Here is a 27,237-nt window from a genome sequence, read left to right as displayed (position 1 = left end):
GGATGGATGGATGGATGGATGGATGGATGGATGGATGGATAGATAGATAGAATAGATAGACAGATAGAGGTATAAGTGTGTGTGTGTGTCTGTCTGTGTATTTAGTACACTACACTGCCAACAGTTTGTATATATATGTGGTGTATTACCCTGCAAACGGTCTGTGTTTGTACACAAGGCTGAGCATTCATTCTTCATGTAATGGCTTGGTGCTTCCAGTCCTTCGGTTGCCTTCACAATGTTGTGAGGACACAGTGGACTTTTTACTTCCGATAAATCCCACAGTCAGGGATGTGCTCTGCAGACAAAGCCAAGCTGTCCACCACTCAAGGTCACTAGCACACATCTCAGTATAATGGGCCCAATTCAAGCCAGTGCTTTCTACAGGAGGCAGCTCCACTCCACTCCCTCCCCACCCGCCTTTACTCGCCTTTCATTACATTAACATATTTCTTCCTCTCTCTCTCTTTCTTCACACAACGCTATGTCACGAAGCCAATTTCTTGCGTCGGTGACTCTTGGCTGTCTGGAGGGCTTCTGAGTGTTTAACTGGTAGCCTCTGTAGCACTCTGCACCCATGAGCTGTCTTGGCTCCATGTGACCCAGCATGATGCAGACGCAATTTTATCCACATACCCTGCTGTGCTGAAGTACAGTCTCAGGTCCTCAATGTTTGTGCCTCCATGAAACGAACGCTACTCAACAGCAAATTCTGCCACATAGGCTGTTTTTTTTTTTTTTAATGCTTGCAGCATTGCTTCACGTTATTGAAAACACTGTAATGAAACAGCGAAACATACCTAGCAGAGTTATTAATTATGGATATTCATACGAGCGAGACAAACAGGTTGCACTCCCCGCCGCGTGTTTCTCACAGTGGCGGCTTCATTAATGAGCGACGCAGGGAAAGTGCGTTGGTCGCCGTTGGAAACGACGTTGGAAACGACGTTGGGTGAAGGATTGTTAGTGGCCTCTGGGATCTCTGCACCCATCAGTCATCGCGAGAGGTGCCGAGCGCGTTCGTTTACGCCCGACTGGGCGGCGCGGAGTTAAATTAAGTATTTATGGGAGTGACAGGAGAGCTGCACTGAGTTAGGCACAGGGAAGGGATTACTGGAAAGCTGAGGACTTGGAGACGAAATGAATACACTACACACGACGCTACAACCGTCCAAAATGTGCTCTCACAAGCTGGATGGAATACAGCACGTCGGAATATGACCACACACATTTTCATTACGCTGAGACCGTCCAAATCCACGTCACACTGTGGGAATAAAAGGATGGCACACAAGTAGCTTAAATGAATCTTCAGGTCACTAAAGCTGTTTTTTTTTTTTTTTGTCTTTGAACATCACTTAATCTGTGACTCAGGTGGTGGCTCAACCCTGATGTCACAAACCTTCTGACAGAGCATCACTAGAGAGCTAATTATAATGGATTTTCTTTGGTCATCCAGACAGCATTACAAAAGTACAGTCTGGGTTGAGTCAAATGCATGTCAGTCAGAGTGACTGTGAATCTCTTCAGAACGGAGAAGAGGCTATTCTTTGGTTAACTGTGCAGTGGGATGCGACGTAACCTGTGCAGCTGATGGTCCTGTATGGTGTTTAAGCACTGAGGTTTTAATTCAGAACGTGTGTCATTAAACAGTCTTCATCTCCAGGGCAGAATTAGCATCAACTCTGAAGAACAGGTCTGTGTGTGTGTGTGTGTGTGCACACATGCATGCATGTGTGTGTGTGTGGGGAGTGTGTGTTAGGTAAAGCTAGCATAGTGGGAGTCCCAACCCGACTGCACACTCACGGTGTGGGGCTCAGAATCCACGTGGGGAACACAATGCGGTTCCTCACTAAGTGAACAATGTTTTTCTAAAGTAAATTGTTATTAGTGGTAAACCAAAAGTGTCAAAACATTTCTTTGGTTAGAGTTAAGGTGAGGGATAGGATTAGTACTCTTCAGTTACAGGATAATGGGAGTCAATGGGAAGTCCCCACTAGGATATGAATTCAAACCCATGTGCGTGTGCGTGTGCGTGTGTGTGTGTCCGTGTGTGTGTACACGTGTGCGTGCGTGTATCCATGTGTGTGTGTGGGGGGGTGCATGTGTGTGTGCGTGTATGTGTGTGCGTGTATCCATATGTGTGTGTGTGGTGGGGGGGGGGGTGCATGTGTGCGTGCATGTGCGTGTGTGTATGTGTGCATGTGTGCGTGTATGTGCGTGTGTGTATGTGTGCATGTGTGCATGTATGTGCGTATGTGGTATGTGTGTGCGTGTGGTATGTGTGTGTGTGTGTGTGGGGGGGGGCATGTGTGTGTATGTGTGTGTACGTGTATGTGTGTATGATTGAGTGCGCGTGGGATGTGTGTGGGGTGGGATGGGGGTCCATGTGGGGTGTGTGTGTGTGTGTGTGTGTGTGTGTGTGTGTGTGTGTGTGTGTGTGTGAGAGACAGAGCACAGGCAGTCCTCTGTGACACACAGCCACTTTAGATGTGCCCTGCTGCTCTCCCTCATCGGTGTGTGGGTCATCCTTTCATCTATCCATCTCTCTGCCTCTCTTTCTGCTGATGTACCATTTTCTTCCCCCAGCCCCTGTTCTCCAAAGACTCCCCTGCACTGCTAAACCAGACACTCCACATTTAAAGGAGTTTACCACAGAGGCGTACTCGATGATGTGAATGGCACTGAAACCATTCTGAAAACGCTTTACATTTAGATTAATTTCTGAATTCCTAATTGTCAGTGTATTTTCTTTCAAAGACATGGAGTATCAGTATTTGATTTTGAGTTGCTGTGGTGGTTTCCTCACCTGCAGTACAGTACATAGCATTTTCTATAACTAGTGTGTGTGTGTGTGTGTGTGTGTGTGTGTGTGTGTGTGTGTGTGTGCATGTGTGTGTGTGTGTGTGTGTGTGTGAGTGAGTGGGTGAGTGTGTGTGTGTGTGTGTGTGTGTGTGTGTGCATAGGGATGTGTGTGTGAGTGAGTGTGTGAGTGCGTGTGTGTGTGTGTGTGAGTGAGTGGGTGAGTGTGTGTGTGTGTGTGTGTGCATAGGGATGTGTGTGTGAGTGAGTGTGTGAGTGCATGTGTGTGTGTGTGTGTGTGAGTGAGTTGGGTGTGTGTGTGTGTGTGTGTGTGTGTGTGCACGCTGCACTTGTGTGTGTAGGTGAGTGTGTGTGCATGTGCGTAGGTGAGTGTGTGTAGGTGAGTGTGTGTGTGTGTGTGTGTGTGTGCGCGTGTGTGTGTGGGAGTGTGCATTTTTTCTCCCTGTGTAGGAGGCAGTGGTGTTCCCAGTAGACTCACACACCATCATTACAGTGGTAATTAAGGGCACAAGTCCCACTCCTTCCCCCCCAGACCCAGGCACAAAGCACTCACTCCTTACTGCTGGTGTTGCCATGGCAGCATCTCCCCTACAATTTACTCTCCCTGGCCTTTTGTTCAATATCCCCGCAATCTTGTGCCTTTACATTCCTATTTATGCTGACATGCAGAAACAGCCACCTCTTGTTACAGTCTTTATACCCCTGAAGGTTTCATTTGAGACTGACAGAGAGAGAGGTACATTAGACGCATCTGTTCGCACTTAGCTGACTCATACGCTATTGTTCCTTGTCAAACTCACATGGTCGGCCAGAGGTTCACATTAATGTCTAATTGACATAGTCAGCCAGCACTTCACACCAGTGCAGGACTGAAAACATGGGAATGTTGCTTCAGTACAGACAATGTGAAGATTTTAGATTTTGAAATGTAAATTTAAATGAAGGCTAACAGCTATAGCTGATTCTAATTTCATAGTAGTCTTCATAGTAGTCCCAAAGGCGTTGTTTTTGTTTGTTTGTTTGTTTGTTTGTTTTGTTCTGTTTGTTTGTTTTAAAATTCAAAAGATTTGGAACTCTGCATCAGTGACTTACTTTTTTTAATGGTATGTAAAATAATAGTGTAAGATGTTAGCAGCTTTGTTGAATCTATCATTTAGTTTCATTAATTAATGCAAGAATGTTGTTTCCATCAATGCAAACTGAGGATTTTATGAATTTGCAGCTATACAGTATTATGCCACCAGTGGCAAAAAGAGAAAACCGGAAAAAAAAAAAACATTTATTGAAAAAAAAAAAAAAAAAAATCCACACTTGAAAAAAATACATGGGACACGTGTCCTCAAGATTTGCCGTCATAGTTAGTGACAAGACTTTCATCACTGACTGGTGAATGTCCAGACAGGCTCTGATTAGTAACTGGATAAATGAAAGTAGTTGAGGGTAACAGATGTTACTGTAACAGATGTTACATCTGAGCACTCAGAGCAGGAAGAACTGACAAGTGGGAATATACCTCTAACATTATATATCCATTAAACAGACCCAGCTTTACCTTAAGTTTAGATAAAAAGCCAACTACATTTACGGGAGTAACACAAAATAATGGACACATCAAATGAAAATATGAGATCCATATTTTGAGGTAGCTAAATTACAGGTAATGTGGATTTTTCTCTGTTTTATATCCATCTATGTACTACTTACTAATGTGTTTATCACTTAACACTTAACATTCACATTTCTAAGTGAAATAAATGCAGCTGAATACAAATGTATCAGTCACAAAGAGAAAGAAATCACTCCTCTATTGTACTGTTGAGACTATTATCGTTGTAATTATGTCAAAAATCAATCATTTTTATTAATTAATTACTTACTGGGGAATTACTAAATAACCCCCAAAAAAAGGAAAAACCACACCAGAAAAGTGGAACAGAAAAAAAAAAAAATCAAAGCTCAGAAAAAGGCCAAACACCTACAAAAAACCCCTAAACAAAACAAAACAACAACAACAAAAAAATGTGCCATCATAACCGTAACCTTCATAAATCATAACAAAATTTTAACAAAAAACTCTAGGCATCCGCTGTGGGTGGGTTGTCATCAGGAGACATGCTGTAAGTGAGGTCAGTGCATACCAACCCTGAACCTGAGCACCCTGAATATGTGAGCAATGGAAGAATAAAACCTGGTGTGAGGATGATGATGAGTCATTTTTTCACTCTTTTTTCCTTCATCTGGATAGTCCTCTGTTTGAACAAAGCCAACAGACGCTTTCGACACATCGTGTCTGTTTATAGCTGTTAAATGTTGTGGTGACTGTTACAATACAGGCAGCCATCTCCCGGGAGCCACAGGGTCCAATTATTATTCTCCAAACAGACATTTATCCAAGGAACACAAAGCCGTTATACGTGACAGGACACACCCTGTGGTTCAAACACTGCTCCCTAACACCGTGCCCACATTCTGAGACTCCAACCCACCCATGTAAACTCGCTGCTAAACAATTCAAGAGCGGTCTCATTTGTGTGGGCAAAGAGAGCGGTTTCATGATTTTGTGATTTCACCAGGGCAAAGTTAAACACCATTCATCGCCTTGTATTTCGCCCGATCGAAACGTCATTGAAACCTCATAGCAAGTCCTGGAATGTATAGCGTGGAGTAGATTTGCACGTCCACTTCTTAAGTAACTTTTCCCTTTCAGAGAATAGTCTAGTATCAGGCTATTAATATAAGACACAATTCAGCATTTATACTGTAGCATTTAACGAAGTACCAAAGTCAGCCTGAAGGATAGCAGAGCAAAAGTTACACTTTACCCACAACTACAGAGTTGAAAGAGGAAGTAACAGTATGAGTTGCAGACTGAAATGTGAAAAGTGGTTGAAATAGCTTTGTCATCCTGGTTCATCCTTTGTAAAGTTGGTCTTACCCGCTGTCACGGCACGCCCAGAGGGAAGGTCACCATTGAAGCCGTTTTCTTTGGCAGAGGCGTACGAGGTGGCGCTGCCAGCGTGGGCACCCCCGGGCTGGCACGCCCTGTAGGAGGAAGAGAACCCGTTTTCTCCGTGGCCCACGCTGCCTGTTGAATCCTGGGCCCCTGCCGATGCCCACTGGGGGGCGCTCTCCTCGGGCTGCCGACCGTCTGCCATTTGGTTACTCCTTTCTTCTGAAAGAAGGAGAAATTTTGCTCAGCAGAGTACAGACATCACAGATCCCATCCCAAACTGCTCACTCGTTCTCTACATTGGGTCCCACAGTGAAAGGGGCACTTGTGGAAGGTGGTAAGTTATTTGAGGTATGGTCCACACACTGGGCGATGAATCATGTGATGAATCATGGCATGACACAGGCACTGAATCAGATGATCCAACAGCTTAAGAGGCCCTAATAGGAGTAGATGAACCAGACTGGCTAAATGTCAGCTATCATCTGTGGTAATGGTGGATTAAACTCTGAGATCAGAAACAGTGAGACAGAGAGAAAGAGAGAGATCATCAGTTACACTAAGTGTTCCCCCGACATGACACTGCATTACAGAATGTGACCGTATAAGACAGGGAGAGGATTATTGATAGAGTGTGTGAAGGTACGGTTCAGTTTACAGAGTAGAGATACAGTGGACAGTATGTGTGTGTATTCTGTGGGGAGGTGGTAGTGTAGACTGTATAAGCCTCCATCAGGTTGAAAGGAAGATCAAAGATCAAGGTCGAACTCTTCAGTGTTGAGAGTTCATAAAACGTATACGTATGTGTGTGTGTATATACATATACTGTGTGTATAGATATAAGACACACACACACACACACACACATACACACTCACACTTTTTACAGGGAAGGAAATGAGTGAAACAAGGACACAAAACTTTCCTTTGTTTCATAAAGCCATTAGTCTTTTAGATTAGCCATTGACGTCCATTGTAATAGAACTGTCAAAACTTCAAAAAAACTGGAAACACAACAATTAAGGAGGGTAAACGAGGGTAAACAAGGGTAAACAAGGGTAATGAAAAGAGTGACAGATAAGGGTATGACTGCTGCTTCAAATTAATGACCTTCACGTCAGAGGGAGAAAGTCAACAAGACATCTCACACTGATACAAACTCACAGCCTCCTCTCCACCCTCAAGGCGTAGTCTGTGCCGTCAGCTTCCCCATCACTGTTCACTCTGAATATGTCAATAACACTGAGGGTTTTATCATCCCCATCCACTTTAAGGCCAACAGATAAAACACACTTAACAACAACAACAACAACAGTTACATTCTCCTACCATAAATTATCCAAAACGAGGCGAGAGGACAAAGGAATACGATAAAACAATGAAAACACTTGACACAATGAAAACACTTGAAAACAATAAATTTGGCTTTCGGAATGCTGGCGAGCATCCACGGACGAAAGGACGAGCTCGTAAACGTCGATCCGTCACGTTCCCTTCACGCGCGTTCCGGCAGAATCTCCACGCCGACGCCGCCAGCCGGGACGGCGTCAAGTTCCGCACAACATCCTCCACGAGAGACGGGTCTCATTGGCTTTCTTTTGTGTTCGGGGGGAATTAGAGCCACACTGTGCCACTGTAAGGCATATGCTACAGGGGGAAGGAAGCAAATCTGATGTAAAAAAAAGAAGAAAAAAAAAAGTAAACGAATTCTTCTGGTGTTGGATGCTTTGATTAGTAATTCAATCCCTCTTTCTTTCCAAACCCTGAACATGAACCTCCCTTACTCACGCACTCTTCCTGTGTACTCACACAAATAAAGCTCATCTCTCAGAGAATAATTACAGCTTTTCCGCTTGATTATAGGTGAAACTTTCCAACTAATTGCTCATCTTTTTTTGCTCTCGCGTGTCTGTGTTGACTTGAAGGAATTTCTGATTTCAGCAGAACCGCTTAGCCGTGTGTGGGTTTTGACCCGAGTGTATTTCAACAGCTCAAGCGAGGGAGTCAATTAGCAGTTTATAAAACGGTGAAAATGAAAATAGATATGTACTCTTGGCCAGAAGAGGTTGTTTTCATGCTGCCTTAAGACCGTGCTTAAAGAAACCCTACAGAAGACAAGTTGTTACAGCACTTTCATTCCTCCTGTTTATTTGATAGCCACCTCGTTTGAAGGGAACAGTTCTGAGACACACAGCAGGTGTGCTAAGGGAGAAATCAAAGGGATATATTATCATACTGATGTTATGCTGAGAATCACGGGAATGAGTCAGCAGTTTTAAAAAAACTGAGAACAAGACGACTCCAGCCAGTACAGCTCTATCCTCCCAGTCGTGTATGTCCTTCAACCCCTCTTCTCTTCATCCCCTTTCTTTTCACAGGTCATTATACAACAGCACCGAGGATATTAACCCATCCTCATTACAATTTGCATTGACCGTGAGACTCAGACGCGCTCGGAATGAACAAACAGAATTCCTGCATTTTCTTCAGCTCTGCATTTTCACACTCAGCTAAAAAACTGGCATCCACTGTATGCAAATACTGAATGAACAAAAAAACAAAAACAACCCTAGATACCTCTGTGTCCATTCAGCATATGTTTCAGAACACTGTTCTGGACAATGCTGGCGCTAAATTGTTGCTAAGGTCTGTGCCACACACTGACATTTCTGATAGCAATCAGTCAGCAATTATAGCAATAATTATGATCTATACACATATCAAAGGGAAACTGAGTTGGAGCAGAAAAGCAGAGAGAGAGAGGGAGAGATGCTGTTTTCGCATACTAAAGACTCCCTCCACAGTTGGCAGTGCTGTCTGATCAGCGCCCTGCTGTGGTCTAGATTGGTTCAGGTCTCCGTGGGAACAGATCAAACAAAAAACCCAACCGGTGCAGATCAATCCAACGCAGGCCCAAAGCACACAGGCAGAGGGAAGACGAACCAGCCAGCCACTGATGGATGAAACAGATAAATAAAGTTTCAAACAAAGGGTGAAGGAGGTAGAGAAGAAAACGGAGATCTTCACACACACACACACACACACACACATACACACACACAAAAGACATTTAGCTGTTTTCAGGGGCGTGGTGAGGGATTCCTTCATGTTTCACTGAACCAATCGTTATAACACAATCGTTTAAGGAGGTTTACTTCACTTGAGTCTGAGACTAGAGACATTAAGAAGCTGCAGATAATGGATAGCTAAGCAGTTAATAGATGCTTTTTTTAAACTCAGCAAAGTGATAGCAAAAGCACTCCATCTTTTCATTAATCCTAATTTAATTAAATTATATTGTATTGTTTCCAGATTAATTAATTGCCATTCTCACTCTGTTTGAGGACACCAAGCAGACTTTCCAATAATGGTTCAAAGCAATGTCGAAAATGTATTTTTATGTCAAAACCTTAAAGTCTTCTTGCAATGTCTCCTTCTGTGTTCCACTAGGCTTGTAAAGGGACAGACACAGTCCACAGTGCAGTGATAAATCTATTGTGGTCCATCACAGAGTTTCTCCTTTATGGGAGAACTGAGAAGGCACTTTCTAACCGGGGAAGCATTGGGTCTAATTCCAGTCACTCCTAATACTAGACAGGCAGTAAAACATCCCCCTGCCATACCCACTGTTCTTTCCCTCTCTGACTGCCCAAACAACTCTGTGTCTGTCAGCAAGGTCATTTTCAAAGCCATGGCATTTCTCCAGGCACCTCTACAGACACACACACACACACGCACACACACACACACACACACACACACACACACACACACGCATGCAAGCACGCAGCCTGAGCCGCCCAGCAGATTACTGAACAGCAGGCCACGGCTGAGACATCCTGAGACCCACCAGGGTGATGCTGAAGCACAGTGTGACCATACTGAGATGAATTAACGAGGGCCCCGCGTGCCAAACAGCGCCCCCTAGTGGAAACAACCACTCACTGGCCATGCTGAGGGCAGCAGTTCTATTGTGCGGGGAGCAGCGGCAGCAGCCCGTGTGTGCAGGGCAGGACATCGTCTTTGTCGTCAGATCGGGTAAAGTTTTTGGAGCCCTGGCAGGGCTGGGCACGAGACGTGCCAAAACGACCGATCTCGCAGGAGGAGGATGTTTCGGGCGGAGACAGAGCAGGCAGGATGGTTGTTTTCTCGGCTGGGGAGCGCAGATTACTGCAGCCCGAAGCACTGTTACACAGGACAAAAAGCCAAGCCAAAAAAACGAAAATAACAACCCACAGCACAGCACTCTGTAGCGATATTTCAGTGAGATATAGACTCTAGTCATTAAAGCAGAAGCCTCATCCTCTTGTCCTGGGAAGACTGGTTGGCATGGTAACCCAAACCCAGAGGCAAAATGTTTCCAGAAGGAAAGAGTTCTCCCCTATCACCTCCAGTTTCATCCCATGGATGCTCTCAACAAACATACTCTAACTACATACAGCCACTGACATGAATGAGGCTGTTAAAATGAAGACAGGCTCTTGGGACACTGACAGTAGGTAAAAGTGACTACCATTGTGATGACAGAATAGAGCAACGGAGGAAAGAGAGAGAGAGAGAGAGAGAAAGTGAGACTATTATTATGTGGTTTGAGTATGGTCCCTCAGTGTCGTGAATGCACAAAGAATACCTGAGAAGGATATATTGATCCAGTGTCAGCTTTTGTGTGTGTGTGTGTGTGTGTGTGTGTGCATACATGTGTGTTTATTAAAGAGAGAGGAAACTATCCAAAGCAGAGTGCAGTATGATGTCACCAGATTCTATTCTTCATATACTTCCATTTCATTTCAACCATAAACCCACGCAACCACAAAACAGGAATAACCTTCAAGCCTCTAGCATAAATGCAAAAAAGAAAAAAAAAATCTGAAAAGTCAAACTGAACTAACAGGACAGTCACCGAATCTCCCTTTCAAAGCGGGCTAAAGTCGTCTTAGCGTTCCAGAGGCATGGCCCTTGCCTCCATTCGCGCTGAACTGGAAAAGAATCCAATGTGAGAGCTGGGCCATGAGCATCTGTCTACGAATGGCTGCTTCCTTTCATTATTCTCCTGTTATTCTGACACTGCAGGGAGCTTCCAGTGTAGAGAGCTGCATCACCCACTGAGGAAGAGGAGGAGGAAGAAGACGGTTGCCTTGAAGGGGCACAACTCTTCTCCGCACACGTCCACACGCACCCCTCCCTCCTCTCTCTCTTGTCTCCTGAACAAACAAAAAAAAAAAAACGAAAAAAAAAAGAGTGCTCCCTCCAAATTTGGGTTGATTATTTACGCCCTCTTGCGTGCCAGTTTGTGCCGGATCGTCAGCTGTGCTTCCTAAGAGACCGACCAGAGGAGGACAACCTGCCTCCAGGTCCCATGTGCAGACGCCTGTCTGTTCAGAGGACAGGCAGCCAAGGGTCAACTGAGGTCAAAGGGACCTCAAATGATCCCCCAAATCCCCCAATGGTTTAACTGATGCTGATTTACTGCGAAACTCTTTTGCTCTGAATGTGTGTGTGTGTGTGTGTGTGTGTGTGTGTGTGTGTGTGTGTGTGTGTGTGTGTTGTTTTGTTTATAGTAAATGCGTTGCCTAAATATATTAGTCTTTTGTGCTTCTGCCCCTTTTTTTCAAATTTATTTTTCATTACTATTTCAAAAGGTCCATCTGTGGGTTTAGATTTATTGATATAAACAAACTGAAGCAAAGCGTAAGATGACTGCTTAATCAGTTCCATTTGGATGTACAATATATCTTGCAATTAAATAGATTTAATTCATTAGTTAGAACACTCAGAGTGTCATTTAAGACAAGACATTAGATTATTCTCAGCTCATGGCTTAGACATGCATCTCTGGTCCATCTTATTTTTGATGCAAATTAACTGTGGTGGAATGGAGTGAAAAAAAAAGAAAAGAAAATTAAAGCTCATAAATAATAAATAAAGTAAAACTCAAAACCAATCTCTGCTCAGCTCTCGTGCATCAGTCGCTACAGCTGTGCTTGTCACTGTGAGAGTAGCGGAGCTTCAGCTAAGCTAGCCGTGAGTTAGCGGACAGTATCAAACCAAAACAAAAAGCGCTGGGTCCCGCGGAGACGGCTGAGTGCAGTGAGCGGATCCGCCGGCGGATGAGGGCCAGGTCTGACCGGATGACAGGCTACGAAGACTGGGTGGTCCGTTCCTCTTGGCCCAGATGAAAGTGACAGCTTTGACCTTCTTCTCAGTGGCGTGCAGTTGAAGACAGTTACAGTCTCTCACTAAAGGCAAGCACTGTCTGTCACCCAGTATCAGCCGCACCCCTGCTCAGTGTGCACGGGGCAGAGCAAGTCTCACTGCCTCCCTGTCTTGCCCCTCTGATTCTCCAGAGGTGTGACTTTAATGGGCTGACAAGTCCACAAACCCACAAGCAACTATGACTTTTTCAAAAATGGAAATGGAAAGTAAGTGACCACAGAAATATTTGCGTCAGCCTCCCTGGGGTCCCTCTGCTGATTAAATCTTAAAATAGTATCTATAGTATGAGGTATAAACAAGCAATTACAATTTTGCTTTCTGGGAAACTCAGTACATATCTAACACACTAGGAATGAGCATGGGAATGAATGATCGATTAAATCTAGTCCTGGCAGCTGTTTTGTTTTTCTGTTTTTGGGTTGCTGTTTTTTTTTGTTTTGTTTTTTTATCAGTGGTTGTGATTGTAGAGCACACTGTGTGGGCTCTGCTCAATAGCAAGGTGCTGGTAATTTAACGTAGCACTGGTGTGTGTGTGTGTGTAAATACGTGTAAATATTTTGAGCTGACTGGTGAGCAGCGTGCTGAGTGAGAGAGTTGTAAATGTTCAAGAGGCAATTGCAGCTACTTTTATTACCTGATGATAAGGTTCTTAGAATTTCACCCTGGCAACACATGGGAGTGCCGCTATTTGGCTGTTCTTCAACATGGCGACGCTCACATAAATCGCTGGTGTCCACGTGGCCTTTGTCATTCTAACATTCTAAACATTAAAAAGTTCTATTCTGTCAGATGAATGGAGCCGATCAACAGAATCATGTCACTACTCAATATGAGAAATCATAATCGAAATGCTCTTCCTCCAGCACACAAATATATGTGAATTTATATTTATCAATATGTTTTCCCACTGCAAAATTCCTAAATAGCTAAAGGCCAATTTGGATGGTCATATGCAAGCTCCTGCCTCATCAACTATAAACTTTAAACCTCGCATGTGTTTACTGTGCTAAACCAGCATACTGCTTTAAATGCATCATAAACCTTTCTTTACTCCAGAAATGTTTGAAAAATGACAACAGCACACATACACCTTAACTCAACAGCCGTAAGAATATAATTTCACGGATGGTGAATATACGCAGAGTCGAATTATCAATGCCTTTTTAGGGCTTCAGATACGTTATGTGTTTATGCCAATAATTTAATTAGATAAATATTTACCGTTGGGCGCAAAGTGACCGAGTATAAGCGAATGTTCATGGACAATATGTGTGACTTGCCAAAAGAGAAATGAACCTCATTTCCATTTTAATGACATCTGTATATTAGCACCTGACAAGATCAGGAACCTGACAAGCAAACAGTTAGCGTCCCCCCCCCCCCCCCCCCTCACCTCTCCTCCTCTTTCTTTCTCTCTCATCCTCCTACTGAACTCCCCCTCCCTCCCGACAGCTGGATGCCTGACTCACATCTCTGCTGCTGCATTGCAGGGCTCTCTGTTCACTGCCTGTCTTACTGCAGGAGGCTTAAGCACACACACACACACACACACACACACACTGACACATACAGGCACAGACACACACACACATAGATACACACACAGAAACACACACATACAGACTGGCATACACAGGAGCCATACCACTAGAAATGTTGATTTTTGCACAACTAGACAGGCAACAGGAGAGGAGCCAGACAGACAGACACACACACACACACACCAGCACACACAGGAGCCACGTCACAGGATATGGGGATTTGTGCAGAACCAGGCAGGGGACAGCAGAGGAGCCAGACTGCACACATATTACCCAGAATCCCCGAGCCATCCACGGAGTGTCATCTTTGACTTATCACTGTTGCCACTCTCATTCCAGCTCTGGTTAACCACCTCTGCAGCATGCTCAGGAAAAGCTACTGAGTCCACCCAAAAACCAGAATCAAACCCTGGTCATCCAAACCACCTCATGGGTTTTATATGGGGTTGGACATGACCGCCCGCGACGGACTGTCTTCCTCAAGGAACCCAAACGTGAAACCAAGAAGATTATAAGAGACTGTACTGAAAATACTGTTTTTGACCAGTGAAAGACAGGCGTGTGAATCGGGGAACTAGAGACAGTTACTCTCCCATTGAAGGGTGCACTGATACTGACACACCTTTACCTGTTCAATAATTAAGAGCCTCTCATCATACCTCACGGGCAGAGGCATCCTGGGCCTGTAGATCTCTCCTGATCTGCTGTAGGGAACAGTAGAATACCTGACTTAACTATGGAGCCAGGCTTTAAGTAAGAGTTCCCCTGGCCTGTCTACAGCATATCAGGGTCATGATAAAAGTTGCATGAAAACCAAGGAAGAGAATGGTTCAGATCACTAAGTAATCATCTCAGTGTCACTGGACAAGACTGACACGACAAATGTAATGAATTCATACATAATGACTTAATACCAGCTTATAATGATCCTGTGTTAGCATTAGCAAATGTGGCTGTTAAACAATATATCTGTACAGTGGAGTGTTACTGCTTGGCCTATAATAAAGCGATAACAGAATGTCATACATGGTTAAAATGAAAAGAAATTAAAAAAAACATATTGCAGTGACGGGATTCCAAAGGAACCGTAGAACGAATTTCTTTCATCCTCACAGTGAGGCAAACGGTGTCCACCAGTGTGTAATTTCAAACTTATTTCTCACTCTTTCTCTGCTGTTAAATGATGTATATATGTAACAGGTAGGGTGGAGAGGGCCTTCCAGCCTTGTGTCAGACAGAGAACGGTGAAAGTACACACACACACTCCAGAGGGTTGCATAACTGTATTATAGCACACACATACCGCACACACTGCCTCTGGGCGTGATATCGATGTGTGTCTGACGGAGGCAGTTGCGTGAAACTCGAATGCAAAAAAAAAAAACCTTCACTTCTCATTCACACTTTAGTAATATCAGCTACTATTCTGCCACAAAGACTGCACTGGCACTGACCTTTTAACTCCAGGGTCAGGGCTGCGGTTGATTTAGAACTTTGTAAGTTTGAAACTCTGGCAAATGGAATGCGAGATTGTTTAATACAAGCTTAAACATGAATATGCGAACTCAACAGGACCAGGTGTGTAAACTGTAGACCACACACACACACACAAACAGGCACGCACACACACACACACGTACACTCAAAAGAGTGTTGAGGATGTTTGCGTCTGTTTAGATGAACGATGTTTAGCAGTTTCATGCCCTGCCCGGGCCCTTTTCATCCATGCATGGAAGCATCCATCAGTCTCCACACAGCTCCCCTGCAGCACGGAACAAACCAGCCCTGCCTCTCAAATGACTAACACTCAACGGAGAAGATGGATGCAAATAACGAGCTTTTTCTGCTTGAACTCCAGCATAATAACAGAGTGAGAGAGAGAGAGAGAGAGAGAGAGAGAGAGAGAGAAAGAGATGCTGGAGAGTGTGTAGCTTGTCCTTGTTAAGAGGTCTTTGTTTGGGTTTTTATTTGCTGTGCGTCATGCCCATTTCCAGTGAGAAGAGCATCCCACCCACTCAAGCCCACTCATAAGACTCTGAGGACCAGGCTGCAGACAGGCTCTCTCTCTCTCTCTCTCTCTCTCTCTCTCTCCCCTCAACCACACCACAGTGTGGGGGCAAAGCTTGTTCAAACCTGCTTCTGTGCACGGTCATCTGTCTGGTTAAGAGTACATCTAACTGCTGCACACTGTTGCTTTCTGTGTTTAGAGTAGTACAGAACCACCATTGACCCTCTTATAGAACAAAACAGCTACTCAATGTGATTTTTAAGAAAACAGTTAATAGAACAATCCGACCTGCCAAGACTTATAAGTAACTGAGGTATGATGAACAAAGATCTGCTAACTCTGATATGTGACTAGAGAGAAAATAAAAAAAAAAGCACATTATAGATGACATGTCAATGTGACAGACTTCCTGTGGTCCTCTGTGAAAGAATAGGTCGAACGTAAAAGGTCAAAGTTTTCCTCCCGCTGGATAATGCTGCTTCTTCAGGTCACGAATTTTCTGAAGCTCTCACAGTATATTTATCTGACCTCATCCAGAGGCCCTGCTATAGACTGTCTCAAACCAGGGGGCTGAGTTGTACAAAGCATCCAACAGCCGTACCTGAATAATGGTAAAGATACCTCTCTGGAAAATGACTCAGACAAAAATTTAAAGTAACCAGTGAGACAACTACTCAAGTACAGGTTTTCTAGTATCAGATATTACGTATACATACATATCAAACGTATGAGTAAATTATAAAAATAGTGAAAAAGCAGTGGGACCATTCCTTGTTGTTTTAACTCCTGAGAGCAAACATCTCAGTTGATTTTGATAAACAGAAGAGATATTCTATGCGGCGTGAGGAATCTTTCACTCCTTGAAGGAAAAAAATTTCCTTCAAATACAGCCACTGATGGCGCTAATCACCCATCTATCAACTGTGAAGACGTCCGTCTTGAGAGTGCTGTCAATCACAGGATAGCTGCTGGTGGCTGTTGATTCTTATTTAATACTTTGATGACTTACACTTTTAATATTTTGATGACACGATCGTCTAGAAGTCCTATTACAGTCATTCAAGCGCTGTCGAAACAACTGCAACTTTGCCGACTGTATTAGCTAATCCAGAGATCTAAAGAAGACACTGCTAAAATAGTAGGGCTGAAATGAGGTTGTGACACGCTCATACCACCCATGCAGTGCAACCATGGTAACCCCAAGGATGCTAATCAAGTCTATGAGAGGACGTAGTTTATCTGAATGATTCACTGAGTGAAGCACCGTCTGTGTTTGTTGTTTTCCACTGATTTAATTTTACAGAAAAGTAAGAAATGTGTCTGGGCAAATGTATCAGAATAAAAGTAGTCCTTTACTTTCTGAAAAATGTAGTGAATTAAAGAGACATGTATACTCAGATATATTTAGTAGAAATATTTCCAAAATATGTTTAAATACAGTATTGAAGTATTTCCACTCCGTTACTATACAGCACTATGAGGGGGGAAGATGTTCATCTGAACTTAAAACTACTGTGAGGAGAGAAGATGTTTACCTGAGCTAAAGACCATTAAGGGGGGGGGGGGGGGGGGGGGGGGGGGGGTAAGACATTTACCTGACAAGGTGGCGTTGGAGTCCCAATAATGAAAGGCGATGTATGCAGGTGGAGGCCTGGACGCCCTCTGAGCACTCTCTGAACACAGGTGTTAGAAGAGGGAGCAAAAATAGAGGCACAACCTCTGATTCACACCTGTGGAGAAAGAGAACACACACACACACACACGCACGCACACACAGAGTTAATTAGAGGGTAGAAAAGACACTAATTGTGTATTTGTAGGTGTTAGCACGTGTGTGTGTGTGTGTGTGTGTGTGTGTGTGTGTGTGTGTGTGTGCTCTTTCTCCTACAGGTGGGGTAATTAATGCCAATTCAGCACCATTAGGTTAGTAATGAGATCACAGGCCCTACTCACAGGATGCTTCTCAGGACACGAGTGAGAGAGCACACACCTGGCAGAAACCACTGCACATGTGACAGGCAGACTTTCACTCGCTAGCACACATCATCTCAGCCTAAAACATGTGACACACACACACACACACACAGTGCACATTTACGTTCAAACAGGTTTCATCAGGCGTATTCCCTTTCGGCAAAAGAGGGCAGAGATTTCCGACGGTGGTCGTGATATAGGCAAATGACATCACTTAAAACAGTTCAACAGGTAGTAAAGTTTTTTTTATTTTTTTCCCTGTTTATAATGTCCCAAACACACTCTGCTCTGTGGTGAGTCATTTAAGACATTCTTGTTTTATTGAAAAGAGTGAGTTACTGGAGAGTGTAATGGAGGGTTTCTACTGGTTTTAATGAGCGAGGCAGTGAGCTGCTCCTTCAGCATTGCCCCCCCCCCCCCCCCCCCCCCCCCCCCCCCCCTGCCCCCGGTAAAGAAAGTGACATAAACAGCGCCTGATGTAATTGAATTCAAATTGAGAATAGATTGTAGATGAAAAAAATAGGAACAAGCTAATTAAACCGAAAGAGAAAATCCAAATGGAGTCTCGACACAAAATAGAAACTACCATCTGATGGGTTGAGAAGCTGAACTTTTTCAAGGCAAAAGGCAGCTACGAGTCTTTCTCTTCAGGCTGGAGCAAAAAGACTGGGGGTTTTGATTGACAGACGCTGAGGATCATTTCTCCTATGGATTTTATTGACGCTCACTCAGATAATGAAGTCTAATGGAGAGGAGTGAATAAGATGAAGTGGACTTTGTAGACAAACAGAGGATCATTCATAAGAGATGCAACGGGGCGAGGCGGTGTACACACAACAGAAGAGGAAAAGCTGACAGCATAGATCAGAGACCTTCGCTTTAAAGGCATTTCACAGACAAGACTCTTCAAAACAGAGAAAAGCTTTGTTTCTGGGGGTTTGTTTTTTTTTTTTCAGTGGGTGCGTTAAGGAATTTGTCTGGGATCAGTGTTGAAAGTTCTTTGTGTTCTCTTTCAACTGACAGAACCGTCTGTTCTGACTTACGTATTGCTCTATATTTAAGGACCAACACAACCTACTCATCCTTTAATCCACGGAGCAAGACTGGAGAATGAGCAAAGTTACTCAGCATATAACAGACCACACCGTATATCGCCGTGGCAACAGGATGAATCGCTAGAGGCACAAACCCTCTCATTGTTGTCTCTCCAACCCCTGTAAACACACACACTTCAAACCAGCTTCTACAGCGTGATAACTTTAACTCATGATCTACACTAACACCGTCATGCATATTTTTATGCTTCAGTTCCCCTTCCATCATTTAAGAAAAAACAAAAAAAACAAAACGCACAACCCAGTCCAAACAGAGTAAATTGTATGTGTAACAGTGTATGACAGCCATGGTTAGACTTGTCAGACCTGCTCAATAACATTTAATACTAGACACAGTCAGTTTAACATGTCTTTATTACAGGCAAATTGCTCTAACCACTGCTCTGTTTCCAAACAAATCCGCACAGGTACGCTTTGTGTGTATGTGTGTGTGTATGTGTGTGTGTGCAAGAGAGAGAGAGAGAGAGAGAGAAAGAGAGAGAGAGGGAGAGAGAGAGAGCAAGAAAAAGACAGTATGTCACAGAAAGCTTGACTGGAAAAGAGACACCATGATGCACGAAAAATTCCAGCATGTAGAGGAGTTGGAGAAACTCTCGTGCGTCTTTGAGAGTGCTGATCGAGCCAACCCTCGAAACTCCTCATCACAGACAGCACGGTGCTGCTTAAAAATAGCCCTTTTTTCATTTCATTTTCATTTTCCGTGAAGACGCAGTGAAATGATAACTGTCACAGTATGACTTTTAGATGGAGCGTAATGAGTTGGAGGCAGCAGGAGCTCTCACACTGATGGAGTTTATAGAACATGCCTTTAGTCGTAGCTCTCACACTGATGGAGTTTATAGAACATGCCTTTAGTCGTAGCTTTCAGACTGATGGAGTTTATAGAACATGCCTTTAGTCATAGCTCTCACACTGATGGAGTTTATAGAACATGCCTTTAGTCGTAGCTTTCAGACTGATGGAGTTTAGAGAACATGCCTTTAGTCGTAGCTTTCAGACTGATGGAGTTTATAGAACATGCCTTTAGTCATAGCTCTCACACTGATGGAGTTTATAGAACATGCCTTTAGTCGTAGCTTTCAGACTGATGGAGTTTATAGAACATGCCTTTAGTCGTAGCTTTCAGACTGATGGAGTTTATAGAACATGCCTTTAGTCGTAGCTTTCAGACTGATGGAGTTTATAGAACATGTCTTCAGTCGTGGCTTTCAGACTGACGGAGTTTATAGAACACGCCTGTGGTCGTAGCTTTCAGACTGATGGAGTTTACAGAACATGCCAGAAGTTGTAGCTTTCAGACTGACGGAGTTTATAGAACATGCCTTTAGTCGTAGCTTTCAGACTGACGGAGTTTACAACCTGCAGTTGGAGATGAGTTTTGTACTGCAATCAGCAAATCATAGTGCCTTTCTCAGCACTGTTCGGTGTCTCCACAGCTGATCCAAACAGACTAGCTCTTTTAGATGACAATGACGAAATAAAAGGGCAGTGAATTTGACTCTTTGCCACAAGTGTTATTTATTTATGTGTGTTTTGGGACGCTGTCAGACAACAGTGTGCTCACTGACAGGGTTCTACTGTATTATGCATAAATACCTCTATGAAAAATGATAAATCATTCAAATTCCTCACAATTTTCTTTTTTTTCCAGTCCAGCGGGCATTTTAATCCATAACTTTCACTCGGAATGGAACCACTGACCCTCATTCTGATTGGTTATACACTCAGCCAAACAAACCAGCTGACCTAAGACTGGTCATAATGCCACCAGGGCCCTAGATGCTTCTAGAAGGATCTCTAGTAAGTGAGAACACAACAACGGGTATCTTGATCCCCGGCTTTCTCTCCACCTCCGCAGAGGAGGTCAACGAGGAGAGCCAGAGTATGGAGCCGCTTCAGCTGAGCTCCAGGGACATGAAGTGGAAAACCGAGCGTTTTTCCTTCAGCTCAAAACAATCGCCAAGGGATAAAACAGCAAACGCACCACAATGACTCACACGCTACAAATAGGCTTTATACAGTATGTTCACTCTGAAAACACAAATAAGTGACATGGCAAAACAGTGCTTTCTAGGGGCACTGGAGGCTTTCCATGGTTCACAGAGCCAGAGGCCTCACAGACTGCTCCTGCCTGTGGAAATCCAAAGTCTAAAGCACCGAGGACATCTACACACATACACACACACACACACACACACACACACAAACACACACACACAGGCAGGCACAAACACACACATACACACACACTCAAACAGACACACACACAAAATACACATACATGCACACGCACACACACACATACAGACAGGCACGCACGCACACACACACACACACACAAACAGACACACACACACACACACACACACACACACACACAGATGTAAAACCCCATAGCACATACAGGGTTTGAGATGGACATGAGGATCCCAACCAGAGAGCCAATTTCAATCTGGAAAAGATCAGCGTGAACCACACTCGCCTGTGTGGCCGGCACACTGTCTTTTCAGGACATGATCATGTGATTTTCAGAGCTTGCAGTATTTAAATTAGCCCCTATACTTCGCCTCCGCCCGCCCAAGGGCTATGCTGGAGGGGGGGTGGGGTCCATTGAAAGGTGGAGCCAAACTGAATTGAAATTCTAAATGGAAACATCTTGGCCAGAGAACAGGGCTACTGGTAACTGGAGAAGCTCCTACAAAAACATGAGTTTTCATTCAAAGACTCTTGTTCCAAATGATTCTGACAGAAGCAATATACAACCAGAGAGACCAAAAAGTTCTCTTTGGCTGGACGTTAAATTCCTGAATTTTAAACAGAAGACAAGCGAATGGTGTAAAGTATGTCAGAGCTCAAATGCTTGTTCACCCCTCTGATGCAGTGACTCCACATCAAAAGCATGTTTACATTCAAACTGCTTGCAAGATCTCACCATGTTGAGCCAATGTGTGTTGTCTCTCTCTTTTTCTCTCTCTCTCTCTGTCACTCTCAACGTCTGTTTCTCTTCCTCTCTCTCTCCCTTTCTCTTTTTTTCCTTTTCTCATGTCACAAAACAGACACAAACAGATACTTTTTCTATATTCCAAGCCATAGATTCCAACAAATCAAAGATATTTCAGTGACCTGTGCATATGAATACCTGCAGCCCAACTCAAGATGACCATATGAAAAATATGAGCTACAACGATGATGAGACACAAACATCAACATCTAGTAACATCTAGTTACTTGAGCAGGGGGAAAACCAGTAGACTGCAGTGTTGTTAAGTCAGGGTAAAAACCAGTAGACTGCAGTGTTGTTACCTCAGTGGGTGAAAATGCAGTAGACTGCAGTGTTTTTACCTCAGTGGGTAAAAATAAAGTATTATGTGATGTTGTAAGGCTTTATATCTCTGTACCTCCTCTGACAGACAATGAACCACACCCATCATCGACTTGTGGAGCACAGTCACGACCGTGTCTTTTTGGGCTGCTATAGAACTTTCCCTCTGCCAATGAGTGCCCACCAGGGGAAAAGATGGGGTCTAAATCTTTAAAGAGGCTCCCTGGAGATGATCTTGTTTCTGGGCTCTTTCCCTGAGGTGAAGTGGCTTCAGGTTCATCCATAATTCAGTTCTGGTTCTCCCAGAAGGCCTCACCGCCAGCAGACACCTGTCTGGCCACGCTTAATGTAGCACCCATGTCCGAGGGGTTAAAAGAAAGTTTTTTAGGGGCGATGAAAAGGTTGTAAATTTGGGCGGCTCATGAATTTGGAATTGCATTGTGGATGCAAGCGTGTCTGTGCGTGCGCAGTGCAGGGTGATTTGGCAGAAACAAGATGCATTGATCTTTCAATGCCTTTGAGCTCTGCAATGAAATCTTCTTTTAGCCATGAAATTCTCCAGTGAAGGGGGAAAAAAAAAACATATTTCAAATCTTGCCCGACTCTCCGGAATTTATTACAAAAATTCACATCATATTTGAGAGAAATAGAAACAAAAAGAAATGACTGCATGTAATTGAAAGGTTTCATTTCTCACAGGGATATTACTTTGCTGCAAAACAATGAGAGGTAAAATGAACAGACAATTACAAACATGAAATGAGTACAAAGGTTTCTCAAAGTCATTTGAGGTTGTTTTTTTTCTGTCTTGGCATCTTCAGATACTCATGCAAAATACTGAGAAAATACTCAAGATGAAGAAGAGTAATAACTGTCAACTACAGTACACACAGTGCACTCTCACTTCATACGATAACAGCCACCATAAGAACATAACCAATCTGATATCAGTACAGAAGCCTTGTGAAGCGTCTCTTGGTATAGATGGCTTAGACCAGCGGTTCTCAACTCCAGTCCTGAGGGCCCACTGTCCTGCACGTCTTTGTTTTAACTCCTCCGAGCTCAGGGCTGACACACCTGATCCCACTGATCAGTTAATCATCAAGCCCTTGATCAGCTCAATTAACTGTGATAATGAAGAGTTAAAACAAAGATGTACAGGACAGCGGAGCCTCTGGACTGGAGTTGAGAGCCACTGGCTTAGAGTTAAACAGATTGGGCTTGGGTTATGAATTCTATTGGAAAACGGGAGCATGAAAATGACTAGACTAAATGCACTCAGTGATTTAGAAGAGTCTCTGGATATCCTCAGGAGACACAGTCTAGGCATGACTGCACCAATAAACCCGTCTGATCTCTGTCTGTCTGTCTCTCTGTCTCTCTCTCTCTCTGTCTCACAGACACACACACACACACACACACACGCTGATGAGCACAGATCTGAGTCTGCTGAGTCATAAAGGGTTCATATTCAGAGTTTACCAATGGAGCTCCAACTTCACTTCAATCCCACTGAATAGCGCTGAGCAATAGAAGAAACTATACAGTTCGTGGGTTCAGTACATGAACTGTGACGACACTTTTGATATGAGCGCGTACTGCTGGATCTGAGCCAGAAAAGAAACGAGTGATAAAGCAGACAATCTGTGGCCAGTTCTAGCAGGCGCTACTCGTCCTTGCACGTCAGCATATATTTGGTCAAACCGCGGAGAGGAACAAACTAATACAGCCAGTGCCGTTGCCTTGTTCTGGGTATTTGACAAGTTCTCTTCTGTTGTGTCCCCTAAAGCAGAGACACTGACAAGCAGAGTGTCTAAACAGGAGGCAAGGACACACTCCCCTGTCTCCACCCATGGAGATGAAGAGAGAGAGAAAGAGATAGTGAGAGTGAGACAGAGAGAGAGGGAGAGAGAGAGAGAGAGAGAGAGAGAGAGAGAGTGAGAGTGACACAGAGAGAGAAAGGGGGAGAGAGAGACACAGAGAGAAAGAGAGAGTGAGAGAGAAAGAGAGAGAGAGAGAGGGAGGGAGAGTGACACACAGAGAGAAAGGGGGAGAGAGAGACACAGAGAGAGAGAGAGAGAGAGAGAGAGAGAGGGTGGTGTAAAGTCCCTGGTTTTGACCATGACATCAGTGCCATATGTGTTGCAGTCTTGATGAAGGAGTGACCTCACTCAGTGTCTGGGCTGTAAACAATCGAATCTCTCGACCCTCCTCATACACTCCACCTCCCCCACGACCTGACGGAGGAGAGTTTTTTGCCCCACTGCTGCCTCCGTGCTGCACAGTGACAAATGAGACAACGCGAGTCTACACACGTGTGACGCAAGTGAAAAATGTAACGCGCTCACTGGCGTTTGGCCTCTCGCACAAACAGCACGAAGCCTCTATTCTTTGGGATTTTTCTCTGAGTCGACATGTAAAAAAGAGAGAATAGGACTTATACAGCAGAAACAAAAGCTCTTAGCTTCTGTAGCTCGTGGCAAACACAAACACGTACACGCAAATCCCTCTGCTGACTGATAAAGACAGATAGGAAAGCTCCAGAGACAGTCGGCATCCTGGGTTGTAATTGCCGTCGTGTCAGTGTGGAACGTCATCGGACGGGTGGCTACAGCTACAGCTGGGTGGAATCACCCCTCCTCTTAACAGCCAACTCCCTCATTCAACGCTGGACTTAAGCAGCGTAAAACGCCGGCAACTTCTACCTCTGGTCCCCTGCAGCGGAGATGTTGGGGGACTTACGCGCCTACACAGACTGTAGTGGTGTGAGTTTCACTTTCGTCATGTACAGAGGTGAGGCCGGGAGCCCATCCGTCTCCACGATTCTGCCCCTCAGGGTCAGGGTGTTACCTCACTGCTGTCTCCTGTGATGAATGAACCGAACGAAGCCGCCACCTTACCAAGCTCAGGAATGGAGGGCTGCTGAGGGGAGAGGCTAAACGAATGAGAAAAGGTCAATCTATCGACTGTCACAGATGCTCTCTGTCAGGCACCAGAGACGAGGGAGGTGCAGAGGGAGAGGGGGCGGGGAGGGAATTTGGGAGGTAGAGAGGGAGTGAGAGGGAGACAGACATAGAGAGAGAGAGAGAGGGGGGGGATAGAGAGAGAGGGGGGAGAGGGAGAGAGAGAGAGCGAGAGAGAGAGAGAGAGAGAGAGAGAGAGAAAGACAAAAGGGAGAAGCTTGATCAATAAAGCCTGATTGTGTATTCTGAACGCGTTCAGGGAACACACTCACAGCACTTCTCCTCTGGAAACATAAGCAGAGATTATTCTGGTTCTTCCCAAAGCTCAGAGGCAATAGCTCCTATCTGCTTTCTAACTGCTCTCCAGCTCTTTTCCCAATGATGTCAGAATGCAATTCGTGAAATCTAAAATATCACCAGAGCCGATAAGGCACGAGAAAAATTCACATGCCATCACCCAGTAGGTGTGTGCATCCGTGTGTGCGTGCATCCGTGTGTGCATGTGCGTGTCTCCAGAACTCAGACATAGCCAGACATAGTTGTGATGGATGATGTCTAGCATTGAGTCCCTCTGTCACCAAACATCACCTCAGCCCACTGAACATGCTGCTTCACACTTCACTTTTATTCATATTCATATTCATATTCATATTCATACCAGCACTGCTATGTGCTACACATGCACAGGAATGACAACAGGGAGAGAGAGAGAAACAGATGCACGGCAAACACAGGAGAGTATCACCTGCTTTCTAACGTTTCAACTATAGATCCTGGTTTTCACACGCGCACAAACACACACACACACACACACACACACACACACACAAAATGTATTCATACCACTGATTCAGTGCTCTGCTGTGTCGATCTGCTCTGTCTTTGACAGGGAATGAGAGGAATAAAGAATAAGAAAACGATAGAGGGATGAGGGAGAGAAAAAGGGAGGTTTGGAGAAAAAAAAAACGGACAGGCGTGTCGTGGGTCTGCCAGCAGCGGCGGGAGCCTGGCTCTCCCGTCAAGTCGCACTCTTAACATGCCAGAGCAGAGCAGACACAGTGACGCAGCATCTCTGCAGCACTCAACACACACACACATACACACACACACACACACTCTCACAGAGGCAAAAAGAACTGAGAATGAAACAATATAATAGACAAAAAAATAAGATGAATAGAGAGGGTCTGAATAGATAGGCAGAAAGACAGAGAGACACACAGAGAGAGAGAGAGAGAGAGAGAGAGAGAGAGAGAGAGTAAGTAGCAGATGTGCTTACCTGATTACAGATATCTGTGTTGAGGATGCTAAGCTTCAATTTAGCACAAAGAGAGAAAGGAAAACACAGAGCGACCTGCAGAAAGGTAGGAGAGAGAGAGAGAGAGAGAGAGAGAGAGAGAGAGAGGGAAATAGGGCAGGTAAGTATAAGGTGTCCTCAGTGTCGCCCTTGTTTCAGTCACGTGGCTTTGCTGCTCCAGTGCCGGCTACAGACACCGGCGGCCGGCAATGCCAAAACACCAATGAAGCTCAGAGCCAGTCTGGTGTTGAGCTCTCCCTCACACACATACACACAGACACACACACACACACACACACACACAAAATGTCTGTCTGACAGCCTCCGGCAAAACTGATGTGGGGGGAGGGGATGAGAAGAAAGTGTTGAGGTGTATTAGCCTGTGTGTGTGTGTGTGTGTGTGTGTGTGTATGTATGAATGAAAATGGTAATATAATTAAAAAGACCCAGGACAGCGCTCACTCTCTCTCTCTCTCTCTCCCTCTCTCTCTCTCTCTCTCTCTCTCTCTCCCTCCCTATCACTCTCTCTCTCTCTCTCTCTCCCTCCCTATCACTCTCTCTCTCTATCAAATAAAGCAGAACAGAGGGAGGCACAAGACCGACGTTGGCATTCATGAATCAACAATTTACTGTTACCGGCAGAGAATTCCAGAAAACTGAGCTGCTGTAGACTAACCCTGCTGCAGTCTAACACTATATAACTGAACATTTATGGGTAAAAAGCCATTGTCCTCATGGCATACTGTGACATACTCTCTCCATTAATCAGTATCACCTGAATCACCCTATCTGTTGCTGTTCGTCTACTAAATGATCTTCACGACAATTCACTTTAGCTTAATTTCAGTCTCTCCTACAGTTATTTCAAGCGTCATAGATTATTGCTACGGTTGTCCCCCACCTTTGGGCAAAATACAGCCTTCATTAACAGAGATGAAAATTCACTCTACATCTGTCTCACAGTGCTTCGGGGGTGGGGGCAAGACAGAACCGCTGAAATGTTGTTACTGTTGAGACAGTGGCAGTTCAGA

General features: G+C 44.4%; 1 protein-coding gene across 1 annotated transcript in view; it reads right to left on the bottom strand.

Annotated features, from left to right (window-relative positions):
• map2 (microtubule-associated protein 2) overlaps positions 1-5,978 on the bottom strand; it is a 34,571-nt gene extending 28,593 nt beyond the window's left edge. Inside the window, exon 1 of the mRNA XM_030787037.1 lies at positions 5,759-5,978. Within this exon, the coding sequence (XP_030642897.1) occupies positions 5,759-5,978 (220 nt within the window). The remainder of the gene's footprint in view (positions 1-5,758) is intronic.
• Positions 5,979-27,237: the final 21,259 nt, after the last annotated feature.

This window comes from Chanos chanos, chromosome 10 (assembly GCF_902362185.1).
Source record: "Chanos chanos chromosome 10, fChaCha1.1, whole genome shotgun sequence".
NCBI lineage: Eukaryota > Metazoa > Chordata > Actinopteri > Gonorynchiformes > Chanidae > Chanos > Chanos chanos.
This window is presented reverse-complemented; position numbering and strand designations above follow the sequence as displayed.